The 17,027-nt window shown below is 47.4% G+C and overlaps 1 protein-coding gene across 2 annotated transcripts in view; it reads right to left on the bottom strand.

Moving 5' to 3' along the window:
• The window catches only part of LMF2 (lipase maturation factor 2), a 242,632-nt gene that overhangs the window by 97,012 nt on the left and 128,593 nt on the right, over positions 1-17,027 (bottom strand). For both annotated transcript variants that reach the window (XM_063926648.1, XM_063926647.1), the window contains exon 7: positions 10,152-10,283. In XM_063926648.1, the coding sequence (XP_063782718.1) occupies positions 10,152-10,283 (132 nt within the window). The remainder of the gene's footprint in view (positions 1-10,151; positions 10,284-17,027) is intronic.

The following is a 17,027-nucleotide window of genomic DNA, read 5'->3' as shown; positions in this document are numbered from 1 at the left end:
AGGTCCTCCTTAGCCAGAGTATCAAATTTGTAAACTTTTACAAACGTGTTCTCCCCTGACCACGTAGTTGCTCGGCAAAGTTGTAATGCCGAGACCCCTCGGGCAGCCGCCCAAGATGCGCCCACTTTCCTAGTGGAGTGGGCCTTTACAGATTTAGGCTGTGGCAGGCCTGCCACAGAATGTGCAAGTTGGATTGTGCTACAGATCCAACGTGCAATCGTCTGTTTAGACGCAGGAGCACCCATCTTGTTGGATGCATACAATATAAACAGCAAGTCAGACTTTCTGACTCCAGCCGTCCTAAACTATATATATATAAATATATTTTTAGGGTCCTGACAACGTCTAGTAACTTGGAGTCCTCCAAGTCCCTAGTAGCCGCAGGCACCATAATAGGTTGTTTCAGGTGAAAACCTGACACCCCCTTAGGAAGAAAACTGGAGACGAGTCCCAGTTCTGCCCTGTCCGAATGGAAAATTAAATATGGCTTTTGTAAGACAAAGCCGCCCATTCTGACAATCGCCTGGCCGAGGCCAGGACCAACAGCATGGTCACTGTCCATGTGAGATATTGGTCAACAGCATGTTCACTTTCCATGTGAGATATTTCAAATCCACAGATTTGAGCGGTTCAAACCAATATGATTTTAAGGAATCCCAACACTATGTTGAGATCACACGGTGCCACTAAAGGCACAAAAAAGGGGTGTATATGCAATACTCCCTTGACAATCTGGACTTCAGGAACTGAAGTCAATTCTTTCCGGAAGAAATTCTACAGGGCCGAAACTTAAAACCTTAAAGAACCCCAATTTTAGGCTCAAAACACTCCTGTTTTCAGGAAGTGTAGAAATCGACCTAGTTGAATTTTCTTCGTGGGGCCTTCCTGGCCTCACCCACGCAACATATTTTCACCACATGTGGTGATGACGTTGTGCGGTCACCTCCTTCCTGGCTTTGACCAGGGTAGGTATGACCTCTTATGGAATGCCTTTTTCCTTCAGGATCCGGCATTCAACCGCCATGCCGTCAAACGCAGCCGCGGTAAGTCTTGGAATAGACATGGTACCTGCTGAAGCAAGTCCCTTCTTAGCTCCCCAGGCCCTTAGTCCTCTGTGAGCATCTCTTGAAGTTCCGGGTACCAAGTCCCTCTTGGCCAATCCGGAGTCACGAGTATAGTTCATACTCCTCTATGTCTTATAATTCTCAATACCTTGGTTATGAGAAGCAGAGGAGGGAACACATACACCGACTGTTACACCCACGGTGTTACCAGGACATCCACAGCTATCGCCTGAAGGTCTCATGACCTGGCGCAATACCTGTCCCGTTTTTTGTTCGGGCGGGACGCCATCATTTCCACCTTTGGTCTTTGCCAATGGTTCACAATCATGCGGAAAAACTTCCCTATGAAGTTCCCACTCTCCCGGGTGGAGGTCATGTCTGCTGAGGAAGTCTGCTTCCCAGTCGTCCACTCCCGGAGAGAACACTGCTGACAGTGCTATCACATGATTTTCCGCCTAGCGAAAAATCCTTGCAGTTTTTTCACTGCCCTCCAGCTTCTTGTGCCGCCCTTTCTGTTTACGTGGGCGACTGCCGTGATGTTATCCCACTGGATCAATACCGGCTGACCTTGAAGCAGAGGTCTTGCTAAGTTTAGAGCATTATAATTTTGCTCTTAACTCCATCTATGTGGAGAGAATTCTCCAGACTTGATCACACTTTCCTGGAAATTTTTTCCCTGTGTGACTGCTCCCCAGCCTCTCAGGATGGCCTCCGTGGTCACCAGCATCCAATCCTGAATGCTGAATCTGTGGCCCTCTAGAAGATGAGCACTCTGTAATCACCACAGGAGAGACACCCTTGTCCTTAGATATAGGGTTATCCGCTGATGCATCTGAAGATGCGATCCGGACCATTTGTCCAGCAGATCCCACTGAAGAGTTCTTGCGTGAAATCTGCCGAATAGAATTGCTTCGTAATAAGCCACCATTTTTACCAGGACTCTTGTGCAATGATGCACTGACACTTTTCCTGGTTTTAGGAGGATCCCGATTAGCTCGGATAACTCCCTGGCTTTCTCCTCTGGGAGAAACACCTTTTTCTGGACTATGTCCAGAATCATCCCTAGGAACAGTAGACGTGTCCTCGGAAAAGCTGCGATTTTGGAATATTTAGAATCCACTCGTGCGGTCGTAGAACTATTAAAGATAGTGCTACTCCGACCTCCAACTGTTCTCTGGACCTTGCCCTTATCAGGGAAGCGTACCAGTTTCTTTTAAGAAGAATCATCATTTCGGCCATTACCTTGGTAAAGACCCGTGGCGCCGTGGACAATCCAAACGGCAGCGTCTGAACTGATAGTGACAGTTCTGTACCACGAACCTGAGGTACCCTTGGTGAGAAGGGCAATTTTGGACATGTAGGTAAGTGTCCCTGATATCCAGTGACACCATATCGTCCCCTTCCTGGTTCGCTATCACTGCTCTGAGTGACTCCATCTTGATTTGAACGCTTGTATGTAAGTGTTCAAATATTTCAGATCTCACCGAGCCGTTTGGCTTCAGTACCACAATATAGTGTGGAATAATACCCCCTCCCTTGTTGTAGGAGGGGTACTTTGATTATCACCTGCTGGGAATACAGCCTGTGAATTGTTTCCAATACTGCCTCCCTGTCGGAGGTAGACGTTGGTAAAACAGACTTCCGGAACTTGTGAGGAGGAGACATCTCGAATTTCCAATGTACACCTGGGATACTACATGTAGGATCCAGGAGTCCCCTTGCAAGTGAGCCCACTGCGTGCTGAAACTCTTGAGATGACCCCCTACCGCACCTGAGTCCGCTTGTACTGCCCCAGCGTCATGCTGCGGACTTGGCAGAAGCTGTGAAGGGCTTCTGTTCCTGGGAATGGGCTGCTTGCTGCAGTCTTCTTCCCTTTCCTCTACCCCTGGGCAGATATGACTGGCCTTTGCCCGCCTGCCCGTATGGGGACGAAAGGACTGAGACTGAAAAGACTGTGTCCTTTTCTATTGAGATGTGACTCGGGGTAACAAAAGGTGGATTTTTCAGCTGTTGCCATGGCCACCAGGTCCGATGGACCGCCCCTTTATACGGCAATACTTCCATGTGCCGTCTGGAATCTGCCTCACCTGACCACTGTCGTGTCTTCGTCTGGCAGATATGGACATCACATTTACTCTTGATGCCAGAATGCAAATATCCCTCTGCGCATCACGCATATATAGAAATGCATCCTTAAAATGCTCTATAGACAATAAAATCTTGTCCCTGTCAAGGGTATCAAAATTTTCAGTCAGGAAATCCGACCAAGCCCCCTCAGCGCTGCACATCCAGTCTGAGGCGATTGCTGGTCGTAGTATAACACCAGTATGTGTGTATATACTTCTTAGGCTATTTTTCAGCTTCCTATCAGCTGGCTCCTTGAGGGCGGCCGTATCTGGAGACGGTAACGCCACTTGTTTTTATAAGCGTGTGAGCGCCTTATCCACCCTAAGGTGTGTTTCCCAACTCGCCCTTACTTCTGGCGGGAAAGGGTATACCGCCCATAACTTTCTATCGGAGGAACCCCACGTATCACCACACACTTCATTTAATTTATCTGATTCAGGCAAAACTACAAGTAGTTTATTCACACCCTACAAAATACCCTTATTTGTGGTACTTGTAGTATCAGAAATATGTAACACCTCCTTCATGCCCTTAACATGTAACGTGTGGCCCTAAAGGAAAATACGTTTGTTTCTTCACCGTCGACACTGGAGTCAGTGTCCGTGAGGTAAATGGGCGTTTTTACAAGCCCCTGACGGTGTCTGAGACGCCTGGACAGGTACTAATTTGTTTGCCGGTCGTCTCATGTCGTCAACCGGCTTGCAGCGTGTTGACATGATCACGTACTTCCACAAGTAAGCCATCCATTCTGGTGTCGACTCCCTAGAGAGTGACATCACCATTACAGGCAATTTGCTCCGCCTCCTCACCAACATTTTCCTCATACATGTCGACACACACGTACCGACTTACAGCACACACACAGGGAATGCTCTGATAGAGGACAGGACCCACTAGCCCTTTGGGGAGACAGAGGGAGAGTTTGCCAGCACACACCAAAATGCTATAATTATACAGGGACAACCTTTATATAAGTGTTCCTCCCTTATAGCATTTAATATATATTTATATCGCCAAATCAGTGCCCCCCTCTCTGTTTTAACCCTGTTTCTGTAGTGCAGTGCAGGGGAGAGCATGGGAGCCTTCCCCTCAGCCTTTCTGTGAGGGAAAATGGCGCTGTGTGCTGAGGAGAATAAGCTCCGCCCCTTTCTCGGCGGGCTTTTCCTCCCGGTTTTTTAAGAACTGGCCTGGGTTAAAATACATACATATAGCCTTAATGGCTATATGTGATGTATTTATTTTGCCAAATAGGTATTTATATTGCTGCCCAGGGCGCCCCCAGCAGCGCCCTGCACCCTCCGTGACCATGTCAGTGAGCCGTGTGACAACAATGGCGCACAGCTGCAGTGCTGTGCGCTACCTCTCTGAAGACTGTGAAGTCTTCTGCTGCCTGTTTCCGGACCTCCGTCTCTGCCGTCTTCAGCGTCTGTAAGGGGGATCGGCGGCGCGGCTCCGGGACGAACCCCAGGCTGACCTGTGTTCCGACTCCCTCTGGAGCTCAGTGTCCAGTAGCCTAAGATCCCAATCCATCCTGCACGCAGGTGAGTTGGAGATCTCTCCCCTAAGTCCCTCGTTGCAGTGATCCTGTTGCCAGCAGGAATCACTGAGTGAAAACCTAAAAAAAACTTTTCCAAACAGCTCTTTAAGAGAGCCATCCAGATTGCACCCTTCTCGGACGGGCACAAAAACCTAACTGAGGCTTGGAGGGGGGTCATGGGGGGAGGAGCCAGTACACACCATGTGACCTAAAAAGCTTTTTAGATGTGCCCTGTCTCCTGCGGAGCCCGCTATTCCCCATGGTCCTGACGGAGTCCCCAGCATCCACTAGGACGTTAGAGAAACCAGGTTGCATTAAATGCACTGGCTGTGTGACATGTAGGTCTATGGTACCGGGTGCAACTTTTCCCCAACCGCAGAGGGGTACACCGATTAAGATCAAGTATAAACTACATTGTTGTGTGGACCACGCCATTTACTTGCTAGCATGCCCATGTGGTTTGGCATACGTTGGGATGACGACCTGTAGCTTTCGTGAGCGTATGACCGAACACCGAAGGTCAATCAATAAAGCATGGGAAACTGGTGCTTCAGATAAACCGGTGGCTGCACATTGTTTATCCATGGGACATCACGTATCATCGTTGAAATGCAGACTCATTGACTGGGTCCTCCCACTGAATCGTGGAGGTGACCGTGCCTTAATCCTTAGGAAATTAGAATCTAAGTGGATATACTCCCACGGAATCGTTGCTCCAAACGGTTTGAATGAATACAATCCATTCAATATTTTTTTGCGATAGTAGATTTTTTTGCAACTGCACTGCATTATGTGTTAAAACACTTTTTAAAAAAAAAAAAGCTTTTTTCATGAAACATTTTATAAAAACTTTTTTTTTTATATATGCACTGATTAGTATATGACTATGTATGTGTGACAATTATGTGTCTCTATTCTACTTTGTCCCCATATACTCAGTATGATTATTACATTAGTAACACTATTATCAATGTTTATTTTGTTAATACTGAGGCTGCTATTTCTGGCATGATTGTCTATCTCTGGTTGCTGGGTAACAGCGGCGCTGGGGCCACTATGCTAGTGGTTGCTTGGCAACAGTGGGACCGCGCCCTTACGGACATGGTCAAGTTGAGGCCGCGTCTCCGGGCGCAAGCATCAGCCACATATTTTCCATATACGTGGGTATTTCTGCATCAGATGACCGGAAGTGACACGCCGCTGTTAGCCCAGCAACAGTTCTATTTAGATTTCGGGTAATCATCGGCTGGCTGACACCTTTAACATTGTTTGAAGGAACATGTGACATTTTGTGCTGTTCTCTATTTAAATGGCAACATAGTGGTTTGTTTGTGAAGTATGGAGAGCGTGGTTCACCTGTGCCCCAGGTGCTTTTTATTTGTAATCAATTGAGTATAAATGGGGACTAGGTAGGCATGACCTGATCTGTTTGGTGATGGATGCATTGCTCTGTTGCTCTACTTTGACCCCTGATCAAGATCAAATAGATCGAAAACGTTTGGGATTTTGCAAGTATTAAATAAAGTGACTGTGCATTTGAAATCTGGCGAGTGCTCCTTCACTCTTCTCTATATTTGGACGCCCCCGTTTGGGACTCCTTGGATGACAACCCAGTGGAAGCTTTTCATGAAGTACTTGAGTGTGGCTTAAAATAGATTTTATATATATATATATATATATATATATATATATATATATATATATATATATATATAAAATATGTATGAGGTGGTCATATGTGATTGTTCAATGTTGAGGAGTTTAATCTTGAATGAAACAAGGCTGCCTTTGATTGGGATAATTAGCCCAACTAGGGATAAATAGACAGGCTGACTGAAGGGCGGCACTTCTGATGAAACAGCCACGTCACCAAGGCTGAGAAACGCGTCAAGCAGTGCCCTGTTTCAACAGATCTTGGACCCTGCACCGGAGAGACTTATTGGGCTTCCAGCACAGTACACTGACAAGCCGGTGTCAGTGGCTATTGCCTTCAGTGGATACCAGCGGTTACTAGCTTCAAGTGACGGAAGCGGCAGGCTCAGTCACTCCAGCTTCACACGGGTGTCAGACAGTACGGCTCCGTACTTAAAGAGGCGTACAGCTCCTGCTTCGGAGATTCCTAACCCCAACATTGCTATATACCTGGATCTTCTACAAAGGACAGGTGAGGGGTAAAAATTGTATGGAGCCTCTGAAGTATTAAATGATACATCAGAACTTTTATGGATGTGCTTGCTACAATTGAACTAATTAACCCATTACACCTAATTCAAAGGAGTCCACTGTATGAAGCCATATTAATCATCGCAATCTAGGTGCAGTGTTTGAGATCAACCTTGTAAATTTTATTTTAAATAAGAGTGCTTTTTCACCAACAGCTGTTGAGAGAATTTTTGTTTATATATTTACCACCAACCAAAGATATTTACCAACAAATTGACTGTTTGGTCTCTATGAATATTAATTATGTGTGTTTCCAGCTGGGGGTTGTTTTATGTATATAGTGAATGCTTGCATATTGATATACATATGTTATATGATTCACTAACATACTTTTTAATTAATTGCACTTTTGCTCTATGGATGGCACTTTAAATCTCATTTTTTCTTTCTATATCTATTGAGACTCAGCAACTCATTTTAAGCAGCTGCAGTCCAGGAAGCAGGTGTAATTGATTAATATTAGCCCACCAATATTGATGTGTGTGGTTTTATTAAGTGTCTCCGAGTAAGTACACCAGTGTCCACATTTTTTTTCTCATTTCTTGGATATAATTGCTGTATAACCTGGCTCCTTGGGAGAGGTTTACAGGGAGACTGAAATCAGCCTGTGGTCTCTGAGGGGTAGGAGAAGCAGCTCAGTGGTGGGAAGACCGCAGTCAACTGGCACCCTCAGTTGGGGGAGGGGCCACAGGCAGAGTGCTGGCCTCGCCTATGAAAGGGTTATCCACCTGGTACGCTGGCCAAACTAAGTTATGCATAAATGTGCATTGCCTGGGCCAGTTGCCCTGGCAGACTAGTGGAATCCCTGGTCAAGCCAGCATCCACATCAGCGCCGCTGACATTCTCCCGGCCACGCAGTACTAGGGTCTCTGGAGGTAGTGGTGCTAGCTGCGCTCCTCTGACACTGCTGGAAGTACCTGTCGGTGCAGGAGTTTCAGTGCTGGCAAGGGGGTGTCCACAGCCAAGCATGGGGCTGCTTAATAGCAATCCCCCATGTTTAGAGGTGCATCCAGTCGAAACCCACCTACCTGAGCATAAAGGTGGGGTTGCAGGGAGGGGCACAGAAGAATCCTGGGATAACTAAAAGCTTAACAGTTTGGTGCCCGGACCTGGCCCACCACCTACAATCCCAATGTATTCCCTGTAGACAAGGCCGGCAACAAAAATTTTGGGGCCCGGTGATATGTCCGGGGCCCCCTCAGATTTTTTATATATATATATATATATATATATATATATATATATATATATATATATATTTATTTATTTATTTTGGAGCACAACTTATTTGCTGTGCTATATAAGAAGTTGTTAATAAATATATATATTATTTATATATATCCTCCCCTGCACACACCAAGGCCTGTTTCTCGCTCTCTTCCTTCTCCCACACACCCCACAGTCTGTCTCTACCCAATGACTCCATGCTGCATTCCCAGCTCCCCCACCCCATCCCAAAGCCCTGTATCCATTCACCAATCCACTCTTACACCAAGGAGAGACTCCCCTGCACTGCACTCCCCAGAACCCAGACCAAAACATTGCACAGCAGACCCCACCAGAAGAGGCTGGTGGAGGGCATGGGAATCCTGGCCAGCGGAGCTGCTGCCATGTCTCATAACTGCATCCAATAGAGCTGGACCTGGAAGAGCGGATGCACACTGCGCCGCACAGTCACTGTGTGTGTGAAAGGTTCCTGTCACTTTGAGGTTACGCCCACACCGCTTACAGCTCAATGCCCTTTTTGGACAAGATGGCTCACATCCCTGCTAAGCACAAAGTGGTGTATTCTTGGGGCCCCTCTGATCCTTGGGGCCCGGTACAGGTGTGCCCTTTGACCCCCCCCGACGCCGGCCCTGCCTGTAGAGCCATATGGAACATGAAGAAAATAATCAACATCATCAGCCGCTACATAAAGTGCCAAGGAATGATATCCCATGGAAGGAAAGTTTGTAAGCTGTTTCTTCTGTCGTACACTGGAACAGTAAGCCTAAGCCCTGTGAACACCAAGTAAGAATAAGACAACTCTCCCTGTTGACAATATACCCCAGGCTTGACACTAAGCTTGGTTTACACTTACCAGCGGCTGCCATTGTCTGCAGCCGCTGGAAGTGGGGGATCCTGCCATGCTGATCAATCAGCAGTGATCAGCAGCACGGCAATCAGTGGTGGAGAGAGCAGGAAGGCAGAGGGACCTTCCAGTCCCTCTGACAGCAGCAGGAGGGGGAAGTTTTCCTTCCCTGCCGCTGCAAACACGGTCTATCTGACTGGTCGCATCCTGTGCGACAAGGTTAGATAAAGCACTTGCAGGCATGGTCACATCTGATGCGACCATGCCAGGCAAGTGGTTAACTGTGATTTAGTCTTCATGACAAGCTGTTGTAATTGTATATCGATCTATTCAACAGGTTGGCTGTAAGCTTCCACTATGTGGCTATAAGTGCTACTATGGGCCTGCTTGGAGGTTTTGGGCATCGTAGTGTACTTTGGGCAAAGTGTAAATTGTCGGTACCGCTGGATCTGTTACGTTGAAGAATTTAAAGTTGTTTAGTAATGGTCCCCTTTTCCAGAAATCTTGCAATTGTATTCCCCTTGAAATAGTATCTACCTCGTTCAACCTCTTTAGCAGATTTAGATACAATCAGTAGTGCCATGCCTGTGTGCACCCTACAAATGCACCCTCATTGAGGCACAAGGTCCATACATTAGTTGGTATCATAGAAATAATGAAATCCTTACCACAGACATGATCGATCACAGTTACCGTCCTAGTCAACAGCTTACATGCAACACCTCCACCCCCCCCCCCCCTCCCGCTATTCCATGTACCATCTCTGTCTATAACAATGTGGGTGGTGTCTCAGTGCAAATATATGCCGAAAGGGCTGCACTTTATATAGACGCCAGTCAGAGAGGTGGTGCAGTCTTTGTATTGGACCCCCACCAGCACCAACATGCTGGGCCCCCACTTATAGAATGCCCTGTCTTAGAGCTATTCTAATCAATCATATGCTGCATATACTTCAATGCTAAAAGCTGATAAATAAAAAGGAAACGGCCATAATGCTATGCATAATCTAAAAATACTGCCGCATCAACTCTTGAAAACAACAGCGAAATTCAATAGTCAATGGAAGCCCAAGTTCACTATTCTGAAACAAATGCCAAACACAATATGAAATGATCAACAGGCCACCTACCTGTTCTCGTTTCCACATGATACCTTTGCCAATTGATGTGAAGATCAAAGTACTTTACAGTCCAGAAAACAAGTAATGCAAAAACAAGGAGATCCAGGAGCACAACCAAAGATTTTATGGAGAATATACTACCTGAAAACAGAAAACGAAACATGATGGTTTAAGAAGTAATGTAATGCAATTACTGGTGTACATTGTGTGTTAGGGTCAAGTGTGGTTCATTTGCAATATTTAACAATAAAAGTAGGATATTGGTACTTACCATTTAATCCCCCTTCTCTAATTTTATGGGGGACACTGGAGAAACACTTAGGTGGTGTGTTAAGAGCTTTTGCACGTTAAGAAAACCCCCTCAAAAAACTGCATATCATCCTGAATCCAACCCCTTCATATCCCAGCAACCTATAATAGCAATCATCTAAGTCAACCAAAGCTCCAAAAGAATAGAAAGTAGACCATCAATGGATATAATGTGTGTGTGAGAGTGTATAATATTAAATATAATATATGATAGATTATATATATATATATATATATATATATATATATATATATATATATATATATAAATAAAATAGCAAGGAACGCACTCACCAGACTTCAATTGTGAAAATTAGATTCCTTTAATTCAGCTCACATAGTTTACAGTGTCGGGGTCAACGTTTCGGTCCTCTATTGAACCTTTGTCAAGACCAAAGTTTTAGGCTGCCATCTCCCCTGCACACACACTGCCTGTGGAGCTATAAATACCATAAGGGCCAGCCCACCAATTAATTAATTACCAATTAGAAACTCCCATCTAATGTTTACAGCCAAAAGGTTGCATAATATCCCCCATATAGCCAGAGCCAGCATGTGTTAACTTGTCACTATGAACTGCAAAGAAAAGCAAAGAAGAAAATAAGAATTTACTCACCGGTAATTCTATTTCTCGTAGTCCGTAGTGGATGCTGGGAACTCCGTAAGGACCATGGGGAATAGCGGGCTCCGAAGGAGGCTGGGCACTCCAGAAAGATCTTAGACTACCTGGTGTGCACTGGCTCCTCCCACTATGACCCTCCTCCAAGCCTCAGTTAGGTACTGTGCCCGGACGAGCGTACACAATAAGGAAGGATTTTGAATCCCGGGTAAGACTCATACCAGCCACACCAATCACACCGTACAACTCGTGATATGAAACACAGTTAACAGTATGAAACAATAGAGCCTCTCAACAGATGGCTCAACAATAACCCGATTTAGTTAACCATAACTATGTACAAGTATTGCAGATAAACCGCACTTGGGATGGGCGCCCAGCATCCACTACGGACTACGAGAAATAGAATTACCGGTGAGTAAATTCTTATTTTCTCTAACGTCCTAGTGGATGCTGGGAACTCCGTAAGGACCATGGGGATTATACCAAAGCTCCCAAACGGGCGGGAGAGTGCGGATGACTCTGCAGCACTGAATGAGAGAACTCCAGGTCCTCCTCAGCCAGGGTATCAAATTTGTAGAATTTTTGCAAACGTGTTTGCCCCTGACCAAGTAGCTGCTCGGCAAAATTGTAAAGCCGAGACCTCTCGGGCAGCCGCCCAAGATGAGCCCACCTTCCTTGTGGAATGGGCATTGACAGATTTTGGCTGTGGCAGGCCTGCCACAGTATGTGCAAGCTGAATTGTACTACAAATCCAACGAGCAATAGTCTGCTTAGAAGCAGGAGCACCCAGCTTGTTAGGTGCATATAGGATAAACAGAGAGTCAGATTTTCTGACTCTAGCCGTTCTGGAAACATATATTTTCAGTGCCCTGACAACGTCTAGCAACTTGGAGTCCTCCAAGTCCCTAGTAGCCTAGGCACCACAATAGGCTGGTTCAGGTGAAACGCTGACACCACCTTTGGGAGAAACTGGGGACGAGTCCTCAATTCTGCCCTATCCATATGGAAAATCAAATAAGGGCTTTTACAAGACAAAGCCGCCAACTTTGATACTCGCCTGGCAGAAGCCAAAGCCAATAACATAACCACCTTCCACGTGAGATATTTCAGATCCACGGTTTTTAGTGGTTCAAACCAATGTGATTTTAAGAAACTCAACACCACGTTGAGATCCCAAGGTGCCACAGGAGGCACAAACGGGGGCTGACTCTGCAGCACTCCTTTTATAAATGTCTGAACTTCAGGTACTGAAGCTAGTTCTTTTTGAAAGAAAATCGACAGAGCCGAGATCTGTACCTTAATGGAACCCAATTTAAGGCCCATAGTCACTCCTGCTTGCAGGAAATGCAGAAATCGACCTAGTTGAAATTCCTCTGTTGGGGCCCTTTCGGCCTCACACCATGCAACATATTTTCGCCATATGCGGTGATAATGAGTTGCTGTAACCTCTTTCCTGGCTTTAGTAAGCGTAGGAATGACTTCCTCCGGAATGCCCTTTTCCTTCAGGATCCGGCGTTCAACCGCCATGCCGACAAACGCAGCCGCGGTAAGTCTTGGAACAGACAGGGCCCCTGCTGCCGCAGGTCCTGTCTGAGTGGCAGAGGCCATGGGTCCTCTGATATAAATTCTTGAAGTTCTGGGTACCAAGCTCTTCTTGGCCATCCACGAGTATCGTTCTTACTCCTCGCCTTCTTATTATTCTCAGTACCTTTGGTATGAGAGGCAGAGGGGAGAACACATAAACCGACTGGTACACCCACGGTGTTACCAGAGCGTCCATAGCTATCGCCTGAGGGTCCCTTGACCCGGTGCAATATCTTTTATAGCTTTTTGTTGAGGCGGGACGCCATCATGTCCACCTGTGGCCTTTCCCAACGGTGTACAATCCTATTGGAAGACTTCTGGAGGAAGTCCCCATTCTCCCGGGTGGAGGTCGTGTCTGTTGAGAAGATCTGCTTCCCAGTTGTCCACTCCGGGAATGAACACTGCTGACAGTGCTAACACATGATTTTCCGCCTATCGGAGAATCCTTGTGGCTTCTGCCATCGCCATCCTGCTTCTTGTGCCGCCCTGTTGGTTTACATGGGCGACTGCCGTGATGTTGTCTGATTGGATCAGTACCGGCTGGTTTTGAAGCAGAGGCCTTGCCGGCCTCAGGGCATTGTAAATGGCCCTCAGGTCCAGAATATTTATGTGTAGGGAAATAACCTGACTTGACCAAAGTCCCTGGAAATTTCTTCCCTGTGTGACTGCCTCCCAGCCTCAAAGGCTGGAATCCATGGTCACTAGGACCTAGTCCTGTATGCCGAACCTGCGGCCCTCTTGAAGATGGGCACTCTGCAGCCACCACAGTAGAGATACCCTGGTCCTTGGAGACAGGGTTATCAGCCTATGCATCGGAAGATGCGATCCGGACCACTTGTCCAACAGGTCCCTCTGAAAAGTTCTTGTATGGAACCTGCCTAATGGGATTGCTTCGTAGGAAGCTACCATTTTTCCCAGGACTCGCGTGCAATGATGCACCGCTACCTATTTTGGCTTCAGGAGGTCTCTGACTAGAGATGACAACTCCTTGGCTTTCTCCTCCGGGAGAAACACTATTTCTGGTTTATGTCCAGAACCATCCCCAGGAACAGTAGATGTGTCATAGGAACCAGCTGTGACTTTGGACTGTTTAGAATCCAACCATGCTGTTGTAGCACTTTCCAAAAATAGTGCTACCCCGACTACCAACTGCTCCTTGGACCTCGCCCTTATAACGAGATTGTCCAAGTACGGGATAATTACAACTCCCTTTTTTTGAAGGAGTATCAACATTTCGGCCATTACCTTGATAAAACACCCTCGGTGCCATGTACAGTCCAAACGCAGTGTCTGGACTTGGTAATGGTAATCCTGTACCACAAATCTGAGGTACTCCTGGCGAGGATGGTAAATGGGGACATGCAGGTAAGCATCCTTGATGTCCCAGGATACCATGTAATCCCCCTCGTCCAGGCTTGGAATAACCGCCCTGAGCGATTCCATCTTGAACTTGAATTTTTGTGTTCAAGGATTTTAAATATAAAATGGGTCACACCGAACCATGCGGTTTCGGTACCCCAACCCGTGTGGAATAGTAACCCCGTCCTTGTTGAAGTAGGGGCACCTTGAGTATTACCTGCTGGGAATACCGCTTATTAATTGCCTCTAGCACAGCCTCCCTGCCTGAGGGAGTTGTCAGCAAGGCATATTTTAGGAAACGGCTGGGGGGAGACATCTCGAATTCCAGCTTGTACCCCTGAAATACTACTTGAAAGAAACAGGGATCCACCTGTGAGCGAGCCCACTAATTGCTGAAATTTTTTGAGACGGCCCCCCACCGTACCTGGCTACACCTGTGGAGCCCCCGCGTCATGCTGTGTACTCACAGGAGGCGGGGGAAGAATCTTGATTCTGGGAACAGGCTGACTGGTGCAGCTTTTTTCCCTCTACCCTTGTCTCTGTACAGAAAGGAAGCGCCATTTGACCCGCTTGCTTTTCTGAAGCCGAAAGGACTGTACCTTTGTCTGTGAGGAAACCTGAGGTAAAATTATTTCTTCCCAGCAGTTGCTGTGGATACGAGGTCCCAGAGACCATCCCCAAATAATTCCTCACCCTTATAAGGCTCTCTATGCGCTTTTTAAGTCAGCATCACCTGTCCAGTGACAGGTCTCTAATACCCTCCTGACAGAATGGACATTACATTTATTTTGGATGCCAGCCGGCAAAATATCCCTCTGTGCATCCCCCATATATAAGACGACGTCTTTAATATGTTTTTATGTTTTCCAACTAGTATCCCTGTTTGACAGGGTCACCGACCACGCTGCAGCAGCACTATCTGCAGGTCTCAGTCTAGTACCTGAGTGTGTAAATACAGACTTCAGGATAGCCTCCTGTTTTTTATCAACAGGTACCTATTAAAGTGGCCGTATCCTAAGACGGCAGTGCCACCTTTTTTGACAAACGTGTGAGCGCCTTATCCACCCTAGGGGATATCTCCCAGCGTAACTTATCCACCTGGCGGGAAAGGGTACGCCATCAGTAACTTTTTATAAATTACCAGTTTCTTAACGGGGGAACCCACGCTTTCACACACTTCATTTATTCATCTGATGGGGGAACAAAACACTGCCTGTTTTTTCTCCCCAAACCTAAAAACCCATTTTTAGAGGTGCTTGGGTTAAAGTCAGAAATGTATAACACATTTTTTATTGCCGGGATCACGTCACGGATGTTCCTAGTGGATTGTGTATATGTCTCCACCTTGTCGACACTGGAGTCAGACTCCGTGTCGACATCTGTGTCTGCCATCTGAGAGAGCGGGCGTTTTTGAGCCCCTGATGGCCTTTGAGACGCCTGGGCAGGCGCGGGCTGCGAAGCCGGCTGTCCCACAGCTGTTACGTCATCCACCCTTTTATGTAAGGAGTTGACACTGTCGGTTAATACCTTTCACCTATCCATCCACTCTGGTGTCGGCCCCACAGGGGGCGACATCACATATATCGGCCTCTGTTCTGTCACCATATAAGCCTCCTCATTCAACATGTCGACACAGCCGTACCGACACACCGCAGACACACAGGGAATGCTCTAAACGAGGACAGGACCCACAAAAGCCCTTTGGGGGGACAGAGTAAGAGTATGCCAGCACACACCAGAGCGCTATATATATACAGGGACTAACTGAGTTATGTCCCTAATAGCTTTTATATAATATACTGTATACAGTGCCAATTTTAATGCCCCCCCTCTCTTTTCCCTCTTACTGTACTGTAGAATTGCAGGGAAGAGCCAGGGAGCTTCCCTCCAGCCGAGCTGTGAGGGAAAAATGGCGCCAGTGTGCTGAGGAGATAGGCTCCGCCCCTTTTTCGCGGCCTATTCTCCCGTTTTTTATGGAATTCTGGCAGGGGTATTTACCTCATATATAGCCCCTGGGGCCATATATTGAGGTATTTTAGCCAGCCAAGGTGTTTTTATTGCTGCCTCAGGGCGCCCCCCCCAGCGCCCTGCACCCTCAGTGACCGGAGTGTGAAGTGTGTGAGAGGAGCAATGGCGCACAGCTGCAGTGCTGTGCGCTACCTTGGTGAAGACAGAGTCTTCATGCCGCCGATTTTCCGGACCATCTTCTTGCTTCTGGCTCTGTAAGGGGGACGGCGGCGCGGCTCCGGGACCGAACATCAAGGCTGGGCCTGCGGTCGATCCCTCTGGAGCTAATGGTGTCCAGTAGCCTAAGAAGCCCAATCCGGCTGCAAGCAGGCGAGTTCGCTTCTTCTCCCCTTAGTCCCTCGCTGCAGTGAGCCTGTTGCCAGCAGGTCTCACTGAAAATAACAAATTCTAAGACTATAACTTTCTAAGAGCTCAGGAGAGCCCCTAGTGTGCATCCAACCTCGGCCGGGCACGAAATCTAACTGAGGCTTGGAGGAGGGTCATAGTGGGAGGAGCCAGTGCACACCAGGTAGTCTAAGATCTTTCTGGAGTGCCCAGCCTCCTTCGGAGCCCGCTATTCCCCATGGTCCTTACGGAGTTCCCAGCATCCACTAGGACGTTAGAGAAATGATAAAACTACATAAGTAGAAGCAGTTCCCGGCGGTGGAACGCACGCCACCGCCGTGGACCGCACGCCACCGCCGTGGACCGCATCACGCTTCCTGTTCCAGGTCGCGCGTCACCTGGAAACTGGACCCGCGCGCGTCGGGTGTAGTATTGCTGACCTCAGCATACCGACGCTGGGATCCCGGCAGCATACCAACGCCGGGATCCCGGCGGGGAGGGGGGAGTGCAGCAAGCCCCTTGCGGGCTCAGTGGCAACCGTTCTATTCCCACTCTTTGGGTGTCGTGGACACCCATGAGTGGAAATAGTCCCTGTTGGTCGGCATGCCGACCATCGGGATAGTGAGGTGCCGGGATGCTGGAGGAGGTCATGTGACTGT

The sequence above is a fragment of the Pseudophryne corroboree genome, chromosome 6 (assembly GCF_028390025.1).
Source record: "Pseudophryne corroboree isolate aPseCor3 chromosome 6, aPseCor3.hap2, whole genome shotgun sequence".
NCBI lineage: Eukaryota > Metazoa > Chordata > Amphibia > Anura > Myobatrachidae > Pseudophryne > Pseudophryne corroboree.
The sequence above is the reverse complement of the archived record's forward strand: the minus strand, read 5'-3'. Positions and strand labels throughout refer to the sequence as shown.